The sequence below is a fragment of the Schistocerca gregaria genome, chromosome 10 (assembly GCF_023897955.1).
Source record: "Schistocerca gregaria isolate iqSchGreg1 chromosome 10, iqSchGreg1.2, whole genome shotgun sequence".
NCBI lineage: Eukaryota > Metazoa > Arthropoda > Insecta > Orthoptera > Acrididae > Schistocerca > Schistocerca gregaria.
Window position 1 is genome coordinate 132,538,537 of NC_064929.1, and position 24,229 is coordinate 132,562,765.

The 24,229-nt window shown below is 39.3% G+C and overlaps 1 protein-coding gene across 7 annotated transcripts in view; it reads left to right on the top strand.

Moving 5' to 3' along the window:
• The window catches only part of LOC126293746 (tropomodulin), a 633,877-nt gene that overhangs the window by 581,166 nt on the left and 28,482 nt on the right, over window positions 1–24,229 (top strand). For all 7 annotated transcript variants that reach the window (XM_049987099.1, XM_049987100.1, XM_049987098.1 and 4 more), the window contains exons 3-7: window positions 9,929–10,096; window positions 12,484–12,607; window positions 19,764–19,984; window positions 20,570–20,724; window positions 21,819–21,915. In XM_049987099.1, coding sequence (XP_049843056.1) covers window positions 9,929–10,096; window positions 12,484–12,607; window positions 19,764–19,984; window positions 20,570–20,724; window positions 21,819–21,915 — 765 coding nt within the window. The remainder of the gene's footprint in view (window positions 1–9,928; window positions 10,097–12,483; window positions 12,608–19,763; window positions 19,985–20,569; window positions 20,725–21,818; window positions 21,916–24,229) is intronic.

Sequence of the window (24,229 nt, forward strand, 5' to 3'; positions counted from 1 at the left end):
ATGTTACCATCCCATTATTTAAATGGAGATTAATCTGTTGGCACTGATAAAGATAATGAAAACTTCTGTGATATTACAGTTGATTTAGGATCCTATCAGAAACATATTATTCACCATCCCCCCCCCCCCCCCCCCCCACACACACACACACACACACACACACAAAATCTTGTGTGTAAACTGTTTGGATAGTACCCCAGTCTTATCAGTTTGTCCCAATAAAGAATCATAAGCAAAGGAGGAATGTAGTAACTGAGGTTTCTTTCCTGCGAAAAGATAATGGTAATGACAACTCTGTTGACACAAAGCTATGACACAACCTTTCAGTTCTCATTTTCATAGTTTTGTTTGTCATAGTGTTGCTTGGCAGTTCCGTTGTATTTATGGGCAAAGAAATATTAAAACTGCAACAACGCACAGTAGATTCTCACAAAATTCTCACTCTTTGTGGCAGTCTTTCGTTATTAAAAATGGGGTTGTCAGGTAGTGGCTGTAATTCTGTGTCGTCAAAAACTTCAATGATTCTTAAGGAAAAAATCTAAAAAATTAGCCTTCTGGGCTTTTGAAATGAATAAATTGTTGACAAAACAGATACAAAGCTACTGTTTTATAAGTGACAGTGAAGCCTTTAAAGCTTATGATACGTAAACAATGGGAAATGGAAATCAGTTGGCAGAAGCTGAGCTATAACCAATACTAATTGAGTAGAATCAGTATGGTTTGACACAAACATCGGGCAAAAGTCGCAACAGATAGTTGGTACTGAAAGATGGCATTTCTGCAAAACCACCCTGTGAGAAGCTCTATAAAATTGATTAGAAGTTATAGAAGTTCATGGGTGGAGTACAATCAGTGGAATGAGCCAAAAATTTCCAAGTATCTTAGAGCCAGTGTGTTAAGCGAAAAAAAAAGAATAAAAATGATGTTTGAGTGCACAAAACACACTGTGTAGTTTGTATTTCAATTATCATGCATTTCTCTACTCAGCTCAGACATGAAGATTCTCCAAACAAAAGATTTACTTTCTCACATAACATATTTTTAACAGTCACTATTTGAAACATTCTTATGCATGTGTGAAACAGATGTCTAAATTAGTCGATCAACCATCGGTTTATTTGAATGTGGCAGCATTCTTACAGTAAACAAGAAGGTAGAGAAAAATTTAAGGGTGGTCATAAAAAAAAAAAGGATTTGATTGTCTCATCAGATAAATGGCTCCAGTGTCTCACCAAGCAAGGTGGAGCAATATTTAGCATTGGACTCTCATTCAGGACGACGATGGTTCAAACAAGTGTCGGGCCATCCTGATTTATGATTTCCATGACTCCCCTAAATCACGTAAGGCAAATGCTGGGATGGTTGCATTGAAAGGGCATGGCCAATTTCCTTCTCTTTCATTTCCCAATCCGCGCTAGTGCTCCATCTTTAATGACCTCGTCGACAGAACGTTAACACATTAATCTCCTCTTCCTCCCCCAGTGTCTGAACAAATCATCAAAATGTGTATAAGAACATTAACAGCTTCAATATTAATGCAATAATTGAGCTTACAATTATCAGAGCTGATAATGAATGGGGTTAAGAAATATATGAGAATCATTGTGGGTAACACACTTAGTAACACCAGTTTCAAATACATATAAACATTGCATTTTGTCCCTTAAAAATTCCTTTCATAATCCTGTGGTTTTTAGGCTCGTAGTGAGAGAGTCCAAGAAAAACCATTTTATTAAGGGTGATCAATTAAGAAAAATTGAGTGCTCAATGAGAATTAAAATCAGTGTAGGCTATGTGTTATTCTGATGGCAGATCACATTACAAAGAAGTGGGTCTGAGTGGTGAGTGGTAAGTGCCTCCCTCCTCCCCTCCCAACAAATGCAGAGTATTGGGTTCAAATGTAAAAGTGCTTTTCCTCCCCGCCTTGTCCAACCCCCCCCCCCCCCCCCCCCATGACCCAAAGATAAAGAGATGGATAGTATTAGCTCCTTATTTAGGTCTGGTAAGTCACGGTGGTGTGTGAACACTGCTACGTGATTCATTAAGCAATTTCCTATTTTGGTCTATATCTCTCATAGCCAACATTCGTCCAGTATTCAACACATTTTTCTTTATAAACTAAAATTGCAAGGTACATTCAGAAATAATGTGGTGCATAACATAAGAGACAAATTCCAGCAAATATAATTAATATACTGTAGGTAATTTATAGCCTCCAGTGTATGATTTCTTGCAGTTCTGTTGGAAAAGAACTGTAGGCCATGGATTGACATGTTGACCCTGGTTAGAGACTAATAGACTCTCGGCAAACTTGAAGAAATAAATTAAAGTTGTAAAGTAGGTTTTCCACACAACTTTTTCATGGCAAAGTGGCATCAGCAAATGCATACATTATGTAGCAGCTTACAGTTGTTTGACTTCAGACGACATTGCCTTTCTGTAAACATTTTAGTCTAAGTTAAGAGCTAAAACAACCAGATAACAAATATTTCCTGTCTCTGAATTCGTGGTCCTACGTCAAAGAGGAACATGACAGTGAAAGAATGAGAAGTGGATGAGTTTCAGTATTTTCCCAAGCTTCGGAGTACAATATATCCCACACTTTGTACGTGTTCTACCGATAAATTGCAGTTTTTGGTTTTCCTTCTCCACAACATTTTCTGTGTGTTGCTTCCTATTTAAGTTGTTCATAATTGTAATTCCTACATATTTTGTCGAGTTTACGGCCTTTAGATAAGACTAATGTATTGTGTAACCGAAGTTAAACAGATTCCTTTTAGAACACGTGTGGATGACTTTTTGTTATTTAGAGCCAGGTGCCAAGTTTTGCCCGATACAGATATCTTATCTAAATCTTGTAGCATTTGGTTTTCGTCTGCTGATGATTTTACTAGTGAATAAATGACAACATGATCTGCAAACAACCTAAGACAGCTGCTGTGTTCAGACTGTCTCCTAAATTATTTATTTAAGTAAGAAACAGCAGAGGGTCTGTAACACTACCTTTGTGAACACCAGAAATCGCTTCTGTTTTGCTCGATGCCTTTCTGTAATTTACTGTGAACTGTGATGTCTTTGGCAGGAAATCAAGAGTCCAGTCACGTAACTGAGACAATATTCCATAAGTGTGCAATTTGATTACAAGCCACTTGTGAGGCACAGTGTCTCTCAAGCATTTTGGAAATACAGAAATACGGAATCAATTTAAAATCCTTTGTCAATAGCACTCAGCACTTCATGTGAGTAAAGATCTAGTTGTGTTTCACAAGAACGATTTTTTCTAAACCTGTGTTGACAGTGTGTCAATAGACTGTTCCCTCCGAGATAATTCATAAAGTTCAGACGCAATATGTGCTCCTAAATCCTGCTGCATATTGACGTTAATGGTATGGGCCTATAATTTAGTGGATTATTCCTGTTGTTTTTCTTGAATATTGGTGTGACCTGTGCAACTTTCCAGTCTTCGGATATGGATCTTTTGTCGAGTAAGTGTTTGTATACGATTTGTAAGAATGATGCTATTGCGTCGTCATATTCTAAAATGAACCTAATTGGTATACAATCTGAACCAGAAGACATGCATTTATTAAGTGATTTAAGTTGCTTCTCTTGATGTTGCCCCTTCATGTTGGCAGCTGTTCTTGATTTGAATTCTGTGATATTTACTTCATCTTCTTTGCTGAAGGAATTTTAGAAGTATCTCTACACAGTATGTGATCTCTGAAGGCATCCCTGCAGACAGTGACAAAATATTAGTGAAAAGCTTTACACTCTGACTATGGACTAGAATGTGATGACACTTGCTAAGGAACTAATTCTCATCTCTACAATTTAAACATTTTGAGGATGAGGAATACGCAAGTGACTGATGTGAAATAAATACCCATGTCATTGTCATTATATTCCCATTAAATTCCCAGCAACAGGATACTAGTGTAGATCAAAATCTCTGGATGTTTGTTTTGACCGATAGCCGTATCAGTGTAACATTATGTACAAGATTTTGTGGGGCCTTTGGGTCACCATGTGTGTTTCGGCAAGTTTGTCACTTCTGGCATAGGCAATGGGGAGATTAGTTGTGCAATAGGCAGGCTAAGTTTTAGAAAATAATTGATGGAATGCAGAAAAGTGCATGTAAAGTACATTAAAAAATGGGATAAAGATTAGGCCAAGTTCTTCCTCCGACATGGTAGGAAAGGAGGGGACACACACACACACACACACACACACACACACACACACACACACACACACACACACACACACACACACACACACACACACACACACACACACACACACACAGAGAGAGAGAGAGAGAGAGAGAGAGAGAGAGAGAGAGAGAGAGAGAGAGAGAGAGAGAGTGTGTCACTATGATCTCGGAGTACTGAGGCCTTCATCGCCCACTCATAACTGCGGGCATGTATGTATGTGTTACACATGTATGAATGTGTGTGTGTTTTTCTACGTCTGAGAAACGATTTTGTATGATAGCTTAGTCTACATTTACATGTATTTGAAATGTGCCTGTCCAGTACTCAACACCTCACCTGTGTGCCAAGTAACAATCTATACTGCATCAATGTTGTTATTCCATCCCTGATTTTTCATTACTGTAGTTATCTTTTGACCTTGATCACTGTATGACTAAAGATTGTGATGTGTGCTTCTGTAAATAAAAGAAAGTCATTGCATCAGTCATTGCATTCTTCAAAACGACTGTTGTCACATTTAACATATCAGAAAATTAAGTTAGACATAATATTCAAAGTACTTAAGTAGTAAAATGACTTTTTCTGAAGCTAGCAAGTTCCATCTGCACCTTGCGTAATCTCTTTAACATGTACTGGTTAAGTTCTATTTCTTTCTCTCTAATGTTTTGTTTCTTAGATTTTTAATCTCCTTTTCTCCTCACAACTACAAATGACAGTGAGGTTCAGCTTCCCATAAGACAGTGTGATCTTTAGAAGTCGTAAAAGTGTAATAGAATGCACACGAAGTTGAACAAAATTGAATGAACCAATCCCTTAATGTGTGTCAATCATTCTTGGTTTACTTGTTGTGTCAAATCTGAGTAATATCAAGGGCATTCAACAAAATCCTCTATTATCCTCTGCAGAAGCAACTGACTCTCGTGCTGCTGTCGTGGCCATGCCTGTGACTGATTGATGTATTATTATTATTATTATTATTATTATTATTATTATTATTATCCAGATTTGATGCGACAAGTAAATCGAGAATATTGTATACAGGAATGTTGTTGAGAAACTTCTGTCTAAAACTCCCTAAAAGCTGTAGGGCTGAACAGCCTGAAATCTGTGATGCACTTCTTGCTTTTTGTTTCCTAAGTGACTTGCATTCCTGTTTTCTTGATCTGTACTTCCTTCTTCCGTCAATCATAAAAGTATTTCTTCCTTGTACTTATACTTATACTTGTCTGTGCAACTTCTGTGCTTTCCCTTTTGTAGATGTATATTCTTCTGCAACTGAACTGCCTACTGTAGTATTCGTTATCACAGTATCTACAGCCTTAGAGAACTTCAAACACATCACATCATTATTCAGCACTTCATTATCCCATTCCTTTGCATACTGATTTTTTTTCGCAATTCTCTTGGGCTACGGTATACCGTTCATCATTATTACAGTGTGATCAGATTCTGTATCTGCTCGTGGGTGTGCCATACAAACTGGTACCTGATTTTGAGATCTCTGGCAGACTATGACAATCCAGCTGGAGCTTTGTGTACCTTGATGTTTTTTCAAAATATACTCATGTGATTTTTGAACTGTGTATTTTCTGTTACTAACTGAAATTTATTGTAGAACTCAGTCTCTCTTTCTGCTCTCTCACTCCTGAACATATATACCTGAGCTAAGTAATAGCTAACTCGGTACGTTGTCCTCGATGGCAGGTGTTCATCAGAAACAAGGGTGTCACCAGGAGTGCCCGGGGAAGTGTGGTAGGCCCACTACTATTTTCTATACACATAAATGATCTAGCAGACAGGTTGGGTTGTTTGCTGATGCTGTTGTGGTGCACAGGAAGGTGTCGAGGTTGAGTGACTGCAAGAGGATACAAGATGACTTAGCCAAAATTTGTAATTTGTGTGAAAATGACAGCTAACTGAAAATGTAGAAAAATGTAAGCCAATGCAGATTAGTAGGAAAAACAAACCCATAATATTTGGATACAGCTTAGTAGTGTCCTGCTTGTCACAGTCATATTGTTTAAATATTGGCAACATGATATGGAATGGAAAGAGCATGTGAAGATTGTGGTAGGGAAGGTGAATGGTCCATGTTGGTTTATTGGAAGAATTTTGGGATAGTGTGGTTCTCCTGTACAGGAGACCGCATATAGGACAGTAGTGCGACCTATTCTTGAGTATTGGTCAGGTGTTCGCGATCCTCGCCATGTCAAATTAAAGGAACATATCAAAGCAATTCAGAGACTGGCTACTATATTTGTTATTGGTAAGTTCAGACAACATGCAAGTATTACAGAGCTTCTTCAGGAACTCCAATGGGAATTCTTGGAGTGAAGATGATGCTCTTGAAGAAACACTATTGAGAAAATTTAGATAACTGTAATTGAAGCTGACTGCACAGAGCAATTCTACTGCCACCAGTGTACATTTTGTGCAAGGACCAAGAAGATTAGATACTAGAAATTGGGGCTCATATGGAGGAATATAGACAGTCGTTTTCTACGTGCTCTGTTGGCAATTGGAATAGGAAAGGAAATGGCTAGTGATGGTACAGGGTACTCTCCACCACAGTCAGTACGGTGACCTGAGGAGTATGTCTGTAAATGTGTAGTTGTTGGCATTGTTTTGCTTTCAGTTCTGATGAAAACAGTCCTGTCACTGAGCTGTTCTCAGTAACTCACCCTGTGCCCTACTTTCCTATTTATAACAGATCCTGCTCTCGTTGCACCATATTCTGCTACTGTTGATATTATCCTATATACAGGGTGAGTCACCTAACATTACTGGTGGATATATTTCGTAAACCACATCAAATACTGACGAATCGATTCCACAGACCAAACGTGAGGAGAGGGGCTAGTGTAATTGTTTAATACAAACCATAAAAAAATGCACGGAAGTATGTTTTTTTTACACAATCCTATGTTTTTTAAATGGAACCCCATTAGTTTTGTTAGCACATCTGAACACACAAACAAATACGTAATCAGTGCCGTTTGTTGCATTGTAAAATGGTAATTCCATCCAGAGATATTGTAACCTAAAGTTGACGCTTGAGTACCACTCCTCCGCTGTTCGATCGTGTGTATAGGAGAGCACCGAATTACGTAGGGATCTGAAGGGAACGGTGATGGACCTTAGGTACAGAAGAGACTGGAACAGCACATTACGTCCACATGCTAACACCTTTTTATTAGTCTTTTTCACTGACGCACATGTACATTACCATAAGGGGTGAGTTACATGTACACACATGGTTTCCATTTTCAATTACTGAGTGGAATAGTGTGTGTCCCGACATGTCAGGCCAATAGATGTTCAATGTGGTGGCCATCATTTGCTGCACACAATTCCAATATCTGGCGTAATGAATGTTGTACACGCTGCAGTACAACTGGTGTAATGTCGCCACAGGCTGCCACAATACGTTGTTTCATATCCTCTGGGGTTGTAGGCACATCACGGTACACATTCTCCTTTAACGTATCCCACAGAAAGAAGTCCAGAGGTGTAAGATCAGGAGAACGGGCTGGCCAGTTTATGCGTCTTCCACGTCCTATGAAACGCTCGTCGGACATCCTGTCAAGGGTCTGCCTAGTGTTAATTGCCGAATGTGCAGGTGCACCATCATGCTGATACCACATACGTCGACGCGTTTCCAGTGGGACATTTTCGAGCAACGTTGGCAGATCATTCTGTAGAAACGCGATGTATGTTGCAGTTGTTTGGGCCCCTGCAATGAAGTGAGGTCCAATGAGGTAATCGCCAATGATTCCGCACCATACATTTACAGTCCGCGGTCTCTGTCGCTCTACTTGTCTTGAGCCAGCAAGGATTGTCCGCGGACCAATAATGCATGTTCCGTAGATTCACTGCCCCGTGGTTTGTGAAAACCCGCTTCATCGGTAAACAAGTAGAACTGCAACGCATTCTCTGTTAATGCCCATTTACAGAATTGCACTCGATGATTAAAGTCATCACCATGTAATTGCTGATGTAGCGACACATGAAACGGGTGAAAGTGGTGACAATGCAGTATGCACATGACACTACTTTGACTCGGTCCACCGGCTCTCGCAATGTCCCGTGTACTCATGTGTGGATTCATGGCAACAGCAACTAACACACCAACTGCACCGGCTTCTCCTGTGACAGGCCTGTTGCGGACCTGTTTGCGTGCTACGACCATACCTGTTGCATACAGTTGGCGGTAGATATTTTGCAATGTGCGGCACGTTGGATGCTCTCTGTCCGGGTACCATTCTGCGTACACCCTGCAGGCTTCAGCTGCATTTCGTCGACACTCACCATAGATGAGCATCATCTCAACTTTTCAGAGTTCGAATACACCATGGTCACAGTTCCTACAACACTACACTGTCACAGACATCTGGTAACACGGTGTACTACAGTTGGTCTGCGTGCAGAATAACAATAGCGCTACATGCGGACACTGCCACAGCTAGACCAAACCACAACAGTGCACTACAGCCACACTCGTAAACATGTCCCTGCAGATGCTGCTCGCCAACCGTGGCCCGTGTTTGTTAAAACACACAACTGAATGTCGGAGGTTTCAAGTGTCAACTTTAGGTTACAATATCTCCGGATGTAATTAACATTTTACAATGCAACAAACAGCACTGATTACGTATTTCTTTATATGTTCAGATGTGCTAACAAAACTAACGTGGTTCCATTAAAAAAAAAAGTAGGTTTGTGTTAAAAAACATACTTCTGTGCATTTTTGTATGGTTTGTATTAAACAATTACACTAGCCCCTCGCCTCACGTTCGGTCTGTGGAATTGGTTTGTCAGTATTTGATGTGGTTCATGAAATATATCCAACGGTAACGTTAGGTGACTCACCTTGTATGTGTGACCATAAATCCTTATCTTCTTTTCATTTAATTTAATTTCATTTCACTTCACTGACCTCCCTGACCACACACTCGCCCTCTCCCACAATATCTAAACTGAGCCTTTGCATTTTCATTTTCAGATTTTGCAGCTTCCCTACCACATTACAAGCTTTAGACATACCATTCTCCCTTACAGGTTCGAGGAAAAGACAATGAGTTTCATAGCAGTGTTTGGAAGCAGATGTATCAGGTCCTGAAGTCAATAAAAAGATCAAAGGCATCATGTATTTGAAGAAAACAATATTCTTAATAATGAAAGCCAACAGTAAAATAACCATAGCAAGAAAAAATTATTTGTGGTTTACTGTAAATAGCAGTACAAAATAATGTGAGATGTTCATAACCTATGACATTTCACTGTCATTGCAGTTACTACTTGAACTGTTTAATAAATTTAGTTGAGCTACTTGTTGTAACTCCACTACATCCTGTGGCTTCAGCAGCTGAGAATCGTGCACTTTCCAGCCTTACCTAGACCTCAGGCTACACTGCTAACAGTCCCCTATCGTGATTGTAATTCCATACGACTAATGAAAATTGTCAAAGCTGTGTCAGGGAAAATTTAGGTGACACATAGGAATTAAAAGAAAAGGTTAACTTAAGACACAATGCAAATTGGGTGGAAGGACACAGAGCATGAATTGCATAACAAGATAAAGCCAACAGTGTCCAGTGATATTGTGACTACATACTTGAATGAAATCCATGCTTTTCTTTGTCTTAAAATGGTTTATGCACAGAAATTAATTGCTCTGAATGAAATAATTGACAGTTTGTTTCCCTCTACTATAGGATCAGTTTCTGCCACCTTCTCAGCGCTGCAACTACTCCTGTGAGAAAAGTCCAACAGGCCCACTGAACCGCAAGAAGCTGATAGAGCATATCAATAAGCAGGCTCTCGAGACTCCTGACAAGCCGGAGCTGAAGCCGTACGTACCTGGCACCGTCCGTGGCAAGAAGGTGAGTCCTGGCTGGAATACACATAATGGAAGTTGAGGTGTCGTGTGCTCAGCAGTCGCAAATGGAGGTTCGAGGTTGTCACTATGGTCCATAGGACAGAAGAAAATCCCTGACAGTTAAAAACACTCAACTTTGCATGCCTTCCACAATCAAACAAATAAAGCAATTTTATATTGCTTACATTTTCATAAGATGCGTCAGTGTTGCCACTGACGTAGACAACTGTGGCCTTCAGGCAGTACTTGGCAGCACCCTTTTACATCTTACAATGCATAATTATATTGTGAAGTATGTATGGTATGGACGTTTTGGTTGGAAATGCTTTTCATGCATTAGTTTGTCCATCTCTCGACAAGCAGTAAGATGGCAATTCAGTGAAGGAGGGACCAGAATCAACCACAGTAGTTGATAGAGCACCTCAGTTAATGTTGTTGTTGTTGTTGTTGTTGTTGTTGTGGTCTTCAGTCCTGAGACTGGTTTGATGCAGCTCTCCATGCTACTCTATCCTGTGCAAGCTTCTTCATCTTCCAGTACCTACTGCAACCTACATCCTTCTGAATCTGCTTAGTGTATTCATCTCTTGGTCTCCCTCTACGATTTTTACCCTCCATGCTGCCCTCCAATACTAAATTGGTGATCCCTTGATGCCTCAACATATGTCCTACCAACTGATCCCTTCTTCTAGTCAAGTTGTGCCACAAACTTCTCTTCTCCCCAATCCTATCCAATACTTCCTCATTAGTTATGTGATCTACCCATCTAATCTTCAGCATTGTTCTGTAGCACCACATTTCGAAAGCTTCTATTCTCTTCTTGTCCAAACTATTTATATATTCCATGTTTCACTTCCATACATGGCTACACTCCATACAAATACTTTCAGAAATGACTTCCTGACACTCGATGTTAATAAATTTCTCTTCTTCAGAAACGCTTTCCTTGCCATTGACAGTCTACATTTTATACCCTCTCTGCTTCGACCATCATCAGTTATTTTGCTCCCCAAATAGCAAAACTCCTTTGCTACTTTGTGTCTCATTTCCTAATCTAGTTCCCTCAGCATCACCTGATTTAATTCGACTACATTCCATTATTCTCCTTTTGCTCTTGTTGATGTTCTTCTTATATCCTCCTTTCAAGACACTGTCCATTCCATTCAACTGCTCTTGCAAGTCCTTTGCTGTCTCTGACAGAATTACAATGTCATCGGCGAACCTCAAAGTTTTTATTTGTTCTCTGTGGATTTTAATATCTACTCCAAATTGTTCTTTTGTTTCCTTTACTGCTTGCTCAATATGCAGATTAAATAACATCGGGGATAGGCTACAACCCTGTCTCACTCCCTTCCCAACCACTGCTTCCCTTTCATGCCCCTCGACTCTTGTAACTGCCATCTGGTTTCTGTACAAATTGTAAATAGCCTTTCGCTCCCTGTATTTTACCCCTGCCACTTTCAAAATTTTAAAAAGCGTATTCCAGTCAACATTGTCAAAAGCTTTCTCTAAGTCTACAAATGCTAGAAATGTAGGTTTGCCTTTCCTTAATCTAGCTTCTAAGATAAGTCGTAGGGTCAGAATTGCCTCACGTGTTCCAACATTTCTACGGAATCCAAACTGATCTTCCCCAAGGTCGGTTTCTACTAGTTTTTCCATTCATCTGTAAAGAATCCGCGTTAATATTTTGCAGCACATATGTTAGTGAGTGCACTTGATATTTCTGATAGGAATGATGACATTATATTTACTGTCCAGCTGTTTTTCACTCATTCCACTTTCTTGCTTGTCACTTTCAGGAACAAAATTAGGATTTACATCCAACTTGTCAATATCACTTTCTAATAACAGATTTAAATTTCTTCCTCATTTCGTGGATGCTGCCAAGCCACTTTCGAGCTAGTGGTGGGGATGTATGTCCCCTCATTGTACTCCAGTTTTGCACCCTACATGGGGCATTTGCTGCCTTTCTTCCTTTGTCTCCCTTTCCTCTTTCTATACCTTATCTTGCCTTCATTGACCTTATGTAGACCTTGGGGGTTTTCTGTCTTAGGAAAAAGGGACTGATAACATAATAGTTTGGTCTGTTGAATCATCAAACCAAACAACCCTTTTTGAGCAGTTTGTCCATGAAACAAGAAAAGTTCAGAAGCACAGACACGAAGGTTGGTTAATGTGTGTATTAATTTGTTTCTTTATTTCATTGTTTGGTGTGTTGTTTTAATCACCGTGAAAAGTAAATTAAAAGATCTGTATTGTTGTAATCACAGATTGCAGGTACTGCCAGCATTTTAAGATATCAGTAGGTAATGGTGAAACTTGACATTTTGCAGTTAATGGATTGATTTTGTCTTAACTCTATAATGGGGTGGATTTTTTTTATTTTTTTCTCAGTGGATACCTCCACCACCTCCACAACGTGAAATAGATGCTGAAGAACAGATTGCCATAGACCTGGGTGACGAGTATGAAACTGCTCTTGATAAAGCGACGCAGGAGGAAATCATTGATCTTGCAGGTGAGCTATTGTGTCATTGAAAGATGGCCACTGTGGTATTTCAAAGTATCCCAGACACTCCATAGTAATATGTATTTTATTCATTGATATCTTCTGGTAGTTTAATACTACATACTTTAGAGAGTAGGTAGTATAAACATGTCATTTGCTGTCTCATTAAAGTGTGTGTGTAATTATAGATGTTTGTGAAAGGTGGCAAACTGTTTTATTATTATTATTATTATTATTATTATTATTATTCCTCGCATATTAATTTATTATGTCGGATACTTCTCTTGGATCGTTGCAGTGTTTGTTTTGCAGGTAACTGTTTTTAATCATTCTTTAAAAATAAAGGAGTTACTTGGAATGTAAGTACTAACACTCGCATTCACAAATGTGCACAATCTTTGTTTGAAATACTTCTACATCTCATTCACTGAAAGTGATAAATTATTTTAAATATAGTACGTTCTTTTTCATATTCAACTATAGGAATAAGCAGAAATGAATAGGCATTAGTCTGGGTAATAGGACTGCCACTTTTAGCACTAATGTCTGATGTGCAGGGGTATTGTCTGCTGTAAAACAAAGTTATTTGGTCTGTTTTTGTGGGTGTGTCTTACTGGCCATAGGGAATGCCTATTAAACACACAGTATTCTCTTCTAACAGATGAATACCAGTTCATTCAAGAAACACTCTGTCCCACCCCCTCCCCTACCTCCCCTCCCCCCCACCCCGACCACCACACACACACACACACACACACACACACACACACACACACACACACACACACAGTCTCTGGCAGCTGTGGCCAGACTGCAAACAGCAGTGCGTGACAGGAGGGGCAATAGGTAAAGGCAACGGAGTGGCATGGGTGAAGGAGGTGACTGGGGGGGGGGGAGAGGGGGGGGGGAATAGCTGGATAGAGGTGGAGGACGGTAAAGTGCTGCTTGTGGGAGCATACAGGGATGAAGTGGAGAGAGGGTAGGGCAGCTACGTGCAGTCAGGAAGTTAGACGGAGGGCAAGGGGAGGGGGGGAGATGATAGAAACAGAAGAGAATTAAAGAAGACTGTGGGGCCATCAGTGGAATAGAAGGCTGTGTAGTGCTGGAATGGGAACAGAGAAGGGACTAGATGGGTAAGGACAATGACTGTTGATGGTTGAGAGTAGGAGGGTTACGGTAATGTAGGATATATTGCAGTGGGAGTTTCCACCTGTACAGAAAAGCTGATGTTTGTGGGAAGGATCCAGATGCCGCTGCCAGCAAATCAGTCATTGAAATGAAAAACTTAGTGATGGGTGGCGTGATCAGCAACAGATTACTCCAGCTGTTTCTTGACTACATTCGTCGGTGGCCATTCGTGTGGTCAGATGGCTGGCCGGTTGTCGTGCCCATAAAGAATGCAGCACAGTGGTTTGCAGCTTAGCTTGTAGATTAGGTAGCCCTGCTTTTTATGGGCTAGGTGATGCTTGTGACCGGACTGTAGTAGTAGGTGTTGGTGGGAGAATGTATGGGACAAGTCTTGCATCTAGGTCTATTACAGGGATGTAAGTCATGAGGTGAGGGATTAGGAGCAGGAGTTGTGTAGGGATGGATGAGGATATTGTGTAGGTTTGGTGCTGAGTGGTATTGAGTCACGAGTGGAATGTACCTCCTGTGGCAGGATGGGGGACTTTGGGAGGTGGTGCATGACTGGAGAGACAAGGCACGGGAGATCTGTTTCTGTACAAGGTTGGGGTGGTAATTACAGTGTATGAAGGTGTCGGTGAAACCCTCAGTATATTTCGAGAGGAAACATTCATCACTACAGATGCGATGGCCGTGGGTGGCTGGGCTATATGGAAGGAACTTCCTGGCACGGAATGGGTGGCAGCTGTCAAAGTGGAGGTATTGCTGATGGTTGGTAGGTTTGATATGGATGGAGTTACTGATCTAACCACTTGGGTTCAGTAGGACCAGGTGAAGCAAATGGTGGAGAAGATATTGTGGTTCTGATGGAATGTGGACAGGTATCCTCATCCTCACAAAGGTGTCATCAGTGAATCTGAACCAAGTGAAAGGTTGGTATTTTGGGTGTTTAGGAAGGATTCCTATATGCGGTCCATGAATAGGTTGGCACAGGATGCTGCCGTGTAGGTGCCCATTGCCATTTCCCAGAAATGTTTGTAGGTAGTGTTTCAAAGGAGAAGTATTTGTGGGTGAGGATATATTTGGCCATGGTGACTAAGAAGGAGGTTGTAGGTTTGGAATCTGTTTGGCATTGGGAAAGGTAGTGTCCAATAGCGGTAAGGCCAGGGGCATTTGGAATGTTAGTGTAGAGGGAAGTGGCACCAATAGTGATGTGCAGGGCACCATGTGGCAAAGGAACAGAAACTGTGATGAATTGCCCGACCACCCACCCGTCCTCCGTCTGACCTCACGACTGCACTTAGCTGCTTTACCTTCTCTCCACCTCATCCCTATATGCTCCCACAAGCAGCACTTCACCATCCTCCATCCCTGCCATGCTACCCCTCCCCACCCCAGCCTCCTCCTCACCCCCACCACCTGGTTGCCTCTCCCATCATGCACTGCTGTTTGCAATCTGGCCTCAGCAGCCAGAGACTGTGGTCATCTGTGTGAGAGTTGTGTTTGCATGAGTTTGTTGTCTACTTCCAATGAAGGCCCTGTTGGCTGAGTGGTCACTTTCTGATAGTCTGTTTGTTGTTCCTATCAGTGACTTGCCACCTTCACTGGTATGGTGAGTAGCAATTATCCTTTTTGTAATATTGTTAAATTCAATCTGTATATGCCATTGTTCAATTTACATATTAATACAAATAGACAGAATGCCGGCTAGTGCATACTTCAGGAGGCGAAATTAAACTCCTGCCAATACACATATTTATGAGTGAAAGCACTAATTTTGCCTATTAATGACAGGCAGGTCCCTTTCACTCATAGAATCAGTGTGTCCTGGTGCTCCTTCCTAACTTTCTGGAACATATCCCCCTTTCCTCTGAGGATAGATCTAATACGATTAGTTTTTCACTTTTTAAATGTGTGTGTTGGCAGAACAAGAATATCGCCTCCCAAAGGTGCTGGCCAGCATTTCTGTCTCTTTGTTTTCTCAAGTAGATTTTCCTTTGCTCAGTTAATATATTTTTTATCTGCACATGGAAGTGGGATATCTAATTTTATTGCTGATCACCTATCTCCTTTATCAGGAACTAGTCAGTTCATTTGCATAAGCCATGGCTATGGGATGGTCTGCTATTAACATCAGATCTTCCTTCATGCAGGAGACAGCACTTCTGGAATGATGTGTAAAGAATAATGCAACGCATGTCTAATACACACAGTCTGAACGAACCTGTGTGATAAATCAATTTCAGATGAAACATTGTCAGTTGTTTATCAGTCTGGATGTGTGTGCAAAAGTGGTGTTTTGCTACTAGCAGGTGTGTCTTAAATTCATGTACAGTTTGTCCTACTTCAAATAACTGTAATTTTTTCTGTGCGCTTGGGTTACCATCTGTTGTCTGCCAGATAGTGATTGTTGTAGGAACCACAGGTTCAAATGCTCTTATACTTCCCAGTTGATGACATATTGAAATCATATGTTTGGCAAAAAATTTCTTAGCTGCATCAAGAACTGCACAGCTGGTGATACCTAAGTGATATTTCTCGCTGTAATTCAACTTTTTGGGTAGTGGGTCACAACCTTTCCATTGACTGCTTGAATTTTCTAACTCTAACAGTGGAAAGTCCAAGATAGGTTATATAATATCATGAAATGATAGATCACTACTAACTGTATAGAGAAAGCATTAAGTCGCTGACAGGCACAGTGAACAGACTGCTAAACATTGATGCTCTCACAGATGTGTAACAGCAATTAAAAACTCATAAAAGAAATTGAAATTTGTATCTGGGTATAATGTAATCAAGCTGTTTTCCAGCATGCTGTGACAACAGATTATATGTTCAAAATACGTTTTTTAGAGATCATCCTTTGTGCTCACCCAGAAAAAAGCAAAAATTAATGAACATGTTGAATTAAACCAATAACACCACAATCGGTCGAGTGGTTAAACCATAAGCATAAATACGGATTTCTGCTTAATGACATACTTTGTCGCCATTGCTGTTATGTTTAATGCTTTTCTTATAAGCCTCTTCATATGCTCACCACCATTAAAGTGTTATTTTAGGCTTGATGAGAGAAACAAGAGACGTGAAAAAATGAGTTTACTTCTTCAATTTAAAATGATTTTACCTCTCCCATTGATGTTACAAGTTTATTAGAAGTCGACTCAGTGAATATATGTACACTGTGTAAAATGTAAATTTGAAAGGAAGGTCAGGTGCTACAGTTTCGTTTCGTGCACTCTATCACTGCTGCCAATCTTTACGATCTGCAGTGTATGGTGCAAAGTATATACACGAAGAGTTTATGTGGTTGTTGCAACTGTATTGTGTCAGATTTGAACACGAAAGTCTTTAAAATGTGCTATCGCAAAACCCTTGTTCTATTTCTGTGTGACATGTCTGTCATAGCACATCAGCTGCATGAAAAGTATATTTTCAGCAGTTCACAAAATGCTTTCACCCCTACGTGCTGAAGGGCCACTCCCACTTAGCACACATCCAGTATGTGAGCTCATTTTACATGGGTTAGTGTGGTGCGGTGGCTGCACTAACTCTTGGGTGACCTATCAAGTGGCCAGCCAATAAGAATTCACTAGCTGGAAATTGATGACATTTCTTCGATTATGACCAAGCATGTTCTTCGAGATTCAATGTTTGAATTTAAAAAGTTGACAGTTGATATTGTTGCTGAGTACAGTAAGTTGGAAATACATACAAAAAAGATGAAACAGAGTTAAGTGACACAAGGAAAGGTGGTGGCTGGACCCCTTCGTCACGTATTGGCCCGGTCCGGAACACTTCACGTTGACTGTCTTCTTTTGCCATTATGGCTGCAACCTAGAAGTAGTTGCAACATTTAGCTTCACCATGTAATTATGATAAAAGTTGTGTTGTCAACACCAGTCATGGATTACGTCAGCATTTCCTCTCTCACATCTCCCTCACCACAATGGCCTTTTAATACTCCCTTAATTCCACCACTACCCGTCATGTCAACCATCTTTCTTTTGAGCCACTTATAACTTGTTCAGTCACATCAAATGTCAACAGGAAGAAAACACAATGAAGTCAAGCGAGAAGTTGAGTAAGAACTTAGAATCGAGGTAAACCTTACTAGGAAGAAATGTAAAATCAGGGAATTTTAACATTAATCTTACGGGTTTTTCACAAGGGCTACGAATTTGTGGTGTAAAATTGCAAAAAACGTAAAATCGGAGAATGTAACATCAAATTTACAGTGTGGTGTTAATATTCTCAATCTAATATTTGTGCTCATGACTTCCAATACCAAAAGGTTTTTTCATCCACAAATACAGATGTATACATTGCTCAATGTGTGGTATTTTGTACATATATTGGCCACTTTATACCCTATTCCACTTGCGTACTGATTGAGGTAGTAATTACTGCCTATATACCTCGATGTGCAACTTCCTTCTGTATCTTCCATTTTACTATCATGGTTCCTATGTGAGATATTAGGGCTACAACAGAATTCTCTAAATTTACTGAATGGGATTTAGAGAGAACAAAATCACATTTACTTGGAGGATTCTCATTTAAATTTCCCTAGCATCTCTGTTACACTCAAGTGTGAGTTTTGCTGAGCTGTAGGGTTCCTGACTGCATGACTGATTTTGATCTATGCTGCTGTCACACTTGCTGGGTAAGTACTGCGAATACTAACATTTTGTATGTGATTTCATCTACATTTGCACTAAAACAAATCCTTCTTTCATTCACTTTGCCTAATGAAGTTTTATGTATTTGTACCTCATTTATGTAATGTGAAGAGCTACAGATTTTAACTACTAAATCTCGTAACTCGATACTATTGTATTTCACATTTATGAAGCATGTGTTTTTCCAGTCATATTACTTGTCAGGATTTGTAATTGTGTTGAACATAATGTAAATGTATAAGAAATGGATAGACATACAAACTGTGAGACTGAGCTCCACAGTGAGCCGACAAACTGTGTAACAAGCCAAAACGGTAGTGGTGGTTCATCAAGAGAGGGAGAAAAAGGGGAAAGGGGGAATTGTTGTACATCCTAATGCAGTCAACTTCATCAAGGCTATAAAATTTTGACATTTTCATGAAAAATTAACCTGATTTTCTTGGCCAGATAATTAAAACACGTCACCACATGCCACTGATGAAGTGGACGTTGTTAAAATAGTAATAAACATTTTATATTTGTTACTTACATTTATTTTGGATGAAGAATTATTAGGTGGCGAGTTCTTATTTTGTAATAATCTGACATATTTTTATTCCAACATTTATTTTCTGCAGGTGGAAGACAGAGTTATCAGTGACATCAGTATCGTGGTGTAAATACCAACCATAAAACAGAATGTAAGATATTGAGTACAACTACTACTTCCAAATGGACTATGCCACCTGCCTATTTATAAAAATCTAATGATCAGATAGTTACAATCTGTTGTTGTTCATCTTAATTGCAATTTCTTCTGCTATTTTACACACATTTTCTATTATTTACTATATCATTGACAGCCCATTTTAACGATTGTTTTTCGTGACAAAATAGCTTTAAATTGATTACATTACTTCATTTTTTCTGCTGTTATAATTATATTGGTAATATTGGGCCTTTTCCAATTAATGTTGGTTTTTTTTATATTTTTACTGTACACGAACAATGAGCTGCATCTTACATCTGTGTTTTTATCAGACATTATTATTTTAGCCATTTTCGTACAAGTTTTAAGTAAAGAAAAATTCTCTAAAGCATAATCATAATTAAGAAATATCATTGCAGAGATTGAAGAGAGAAATTATGAGTATGAAATATAAATGTGTGTTGGCCGTACATTCGTTTTGTGTATCATGTTCTACAATACTATTCAATATTGATGGTTATATTACAATATGAAACTTGAAAACTTTATTTTCTAGATTACAAACAGACATAACATTTTGTGTAAGTGTCTCTTCCTTGCAGTTCTGCAAGTTTTCTGTGCTCCTTGGAAGTACATAGATGGTGACATTATAGCAATTCTTTGACAGCTATCCTGGGCTTCCACTCGATGATGAACCAGGAGCAGTACCACGCGTCTCTACTCAACAAGGACCAGCCAGTCGGTCTGGGCTGGGATGGTATCACGAAGGCTTCGCAGCCGAAGCCGTACCCGGCTGAGCCGCCCAACCTCACAGATCCTGACTCAACTATTCAGCAAGTCAAGGATGATGACCCCACTCTTATTGACCTCAACTGGAACAACATTAAGGTCTGTTGGTGGATTTTCAAATATCTACATCAGATTTACCCCCCCCCCCTCTCTCTCTCCCCCCCCCTCACTATTTCTCTTCCTCCCTTCCCTCCCCTCTCCCATATTCTTTTCAGTGCCCGGTTATGAGGTAGTGCATGCCACAGACAATCCTCAATTTCAGCACATTATGTTGCCTGCTCACATAACTCCGTGTAAGATGCAGTGTAATTGGTATAATTATTAAATTTTAAAACTTTTGTGCCAGTTAGATAGTATCTGGTATTAATAAGATTGAATAGCAATTTTACTGTTTTATTGTTCAGATGGTGTAAGTAATTACTTTTTTCACAAAAAAATAAAGCATGTGTATGTAGTGTATAACTGACGTATTATGAAATTCCTTTCATTTTAGACACAATCTCATTTATAATAAAATAAAGCTTTGTTCAGCACCTGTGCCATATAGAATCTGCAGGTGGCCAACTTACTGAAAAAACTGGCCATGGTTGTCACATTATATGATAATAGTAAGTCTTGTAAGTTCCTATTAAATGGAATTCCTATGAGACTGTGTATTTGTACTGTTGTTTTTATTTGTTTTAGAATATTTCTGAAGAAAAATTTGAGCACCTTTTCAATGCGCTGCCTGAGAACACCCATTTGGAAACACTGAGTTTGAGCAATGTGGGAATGACTGACAACTCTGCTATCAAGTTAGCAGAAGCGCTCGAGCGCAACACTACTTTACGTGTCGTCAAGTGAGTAATGAATTATTTTGATACATCTCAGACTCTCAAAAGCTATTTGTTATCCATTGTTGTTGATAATCATCTTGGAACAAAAGTATTTCATACCCCTAGCTCATTGAAACATGTCTTAATTTTATTTGTAACTGATATTTATATTCCAAGAAAAATTCAATTCCAAAGAAGGCAGGTGCTATCAGATGTGAGTATACCTGAAGAGTTAGTTTAAAAAGTTATGCATGCAAAATAGTGGCATGACTTACTGACAGAGGAATGGAAAGACCAGTAGAAACTGAACTTGGAAACATAAGTGTGGATTATGGAAAAATGTAACAAAATATAAGCCAATACTGATCCAACTTAACTTAGAAGACAGACTGATGAAAGGCAAACCTGTATTTATAGCATTGGTATCTTTAGTAGAAGCTTTTGAAAAAGTGATGAGAATACTCCCTTCGACATTCAGAAGGTAGTAGGGGCAAAATACAGGGAGTGAATGGTTTTTTAAAATGTGAACAGAAACCAGACTGCAGTTCTGAGTGTTAGAGGGCATGAAAGGGAAGCTGTGATCGAGTAGGGAGCAGAATCCAAGCCACTGAAATTAAATTCTTTCAGGGAAAATGAGGAGAGAGAGTGTGAGAAATGATGTTAGAAATGGGGTTGGAGTATAAAAGCAGAATGAGAGAATTGAGAATAATATGTTGTAACATGTCAAGAGAAATGGAAGAATACCAAAATGAAGACAGGCCAATGCTGAAGGCAGGAGGGAGAGCTAGAGCAAGACAGACTCAGTAAAGAAGAGTTTTAAGAAAAAGGAATCTGGACTGGAACAAAACAGTTTCAGAAGAAGAACAGTGGAAGGAGAGAGGAACGGGAGAAATCCGATAGATGTCCCAATGCGGCCTGATGCTGGATAAAGGGGAAACCAAGACAAATGATTTCCTGCTAATGGTTAGAGTTCTTATTCCAGCTGTATTTATTAGCTTTTCTCATGAGTATAGTTTCTCACCTACCTTTAGTTTTCAATTAATTTCTCTTACTTCTGTTAATTTTTGAAAGTAATTGTCCAAGGAAGTTTCATTTTAATTCTCACTTTTATTTTTCAGTGTGGAAACAAACTTCATCAGTCCACCCGTTATTGTGAAGCTTATTAAATCCCTCTTGGCAACCAAAACAATTGAAGAGTTCAGATGCTCTAATCAGGTATGTGCAATAAACATTTTCTCTTCTAATTCACTGTTCAGTATTTGGTGTTACAACAAATTTTAATTAGTAAATTTATGTAGCTGCTGGATGTCATTATAAATATTTTGGGGTATCCAAAAGTTACAGAAATATGAATCTTTTGCAGCACAATTTTTTAAAGTACAAACTGAAATACCTGTAGGGCTCTTGTCATACTTGCTTTTTGTGTCCGTGTGGCAAGTGACTGTATGATAAGCGGTTTAGTTAGTTATTGGTGAGCATGTTTCTATTGTAATGTTTCCACAAGTTTGCAGGGGTTGACTTGAAAGAACAATTTGTCTATTTCATTTGGAACTTGGGAAAATTGTTGCAGAAAGACACCAAAAATTGCACCGAGCTTTTTCAGACGACAGTTCATGTCATACACCGACTTAAACACTGGCATAAGCATTCTAAAAAAGGGCAAAAATTAAGTGATGTTGACCACTATTCTGGTAAACTGTCATTTTTCATGAGACCAGAAAATGTTCAGGAAGTGATGATTCTGCAATATGGTAGACAGACCATTGGGGAACTATGCTAAACTTAGGAAAAAGTTTTGGTACACCTGAACGTTTTGTCAGAATAACTGAACATCAGAAGGATTATGCCAGTTTGTAACACAATAGTTTCAATATGATCTGAAGCAGCATCACTTGTAGGTCTGCAGGAACATAAACATAAACACTTGTTTCAAGATGATCCAGACTTCCTTTCAAAGGCTGCCCGTGGCAACAGAAGTTGGATTTATGGCATGACCCTGAAACGAAGTATCAGTTCATCACACTGTTAGTCTCATTCTTCATTTCAGCCAAAAAAATCTATAAAACTCAAGACTAAGGTCTTTTAAATACTGCCAGAGCTCGTGAAAATTTTATCCCTCCTAGTTAGATGGTCAATAAAAGTTCTGTCATCTTCATTTAAGACATTTGAGGAAGGAAATGAGAAGAAAATGTCCACAAAAGTGGAATTCAAATAACTGCAATAACTGCCTATTCTGACTTGGCACTGAGGACGACGCACTGCCTTCATTAATCACAATTTTTTTTACCAAAAATAAGATAGCAGTTGTTCCCCACATCAAGTTAAAGGGGCGAAGTTTTGATACAGTGGAGATGCAAATGGAATGGCAGAGGGTGCTAAACACCATAAAAGACGTCCAGGATGCAATTCAAAAGTGGCAGAAGTTTTCAGATAGTATTTTCTCCCAGGACTACTACTTTGAAGGTGGTGGTGCAGTATATGAACTAGAGAAAGAGTGTTAATTTTGATATATATCAGGAACTTTTGGATACATCATCATCAAATTAGTATGTGGAAGTCGGGTACAGTGCAGGCACGATGTAATTGAAGGACAGCTCGATAAGGTGAACTTGCACTTTATTGAACAAATACATAGACAGATAATGACACACAACTTTACAACATGGACACTAAGGTCAAACTGAAATGTCTGGTCAAGTCACAGATATTGCACTGACAGTCCATCAGCTATGTATCTCGTAGTGGGTGTCGTCCACAAGTAACCCATTACCCGGTTAATTGTTTATCTCAGTTTTATGTTAGATAGGGAAGTTACGTCCTGTTATGTAATAAGACTTAATTTTTAAAAGTATGTGTACAGTATACAAATTATAATGTAAAATCTTTTACTGCTCCATTGTAATATTAACATGAAACTTATAATATTTTTGTTTCTCCTCACTCACACCCACATCAATAGGAGGCTAAGTTGAAGAAAGTATGCAGTGATCCTATAAGAAAGTTAAACAATAAATAATACACAACAATTATGGTGATGTCAAACAGAGAATGTATTGTGACAACGTGTATTAAGACATATTGTTACTCACAACATAGTGGAGCCATTGAGCACCAGACAGGTGTATATAAAAGCCCATTGGCATAGTGAGGTGGGAGGGAGGGAGAGAGAGAGAGAGAGAGAGAGAGAGAGAGAGAGAGAGAGAGGAAGGGTGGGGGGTCATATTTTGCATAACTGTCAGCTGCTGTGGCTAGTTCTTAACAGATTCAGCAGTCACAGGCTGATTTTGTGAAGCATATTTGTGCTCATATCAGTTTATAGAAAAAGTGTGTTATGCAATTGCAGTTTGAAAAATCAGCTAGAGACCACTACTTGCTTCAAAGTGTCTTGGACATGCGGTTGGCTGGATTGGTCATTGTAGAACAAATTTTCAATGGCATTACACAAAATCATCAGATTACTCCTGCTGACCGATGTCCTGAGCTTGGGAATGTGGTATGTAATTATGTCTCTGCTGCCTCCACTCCAGAC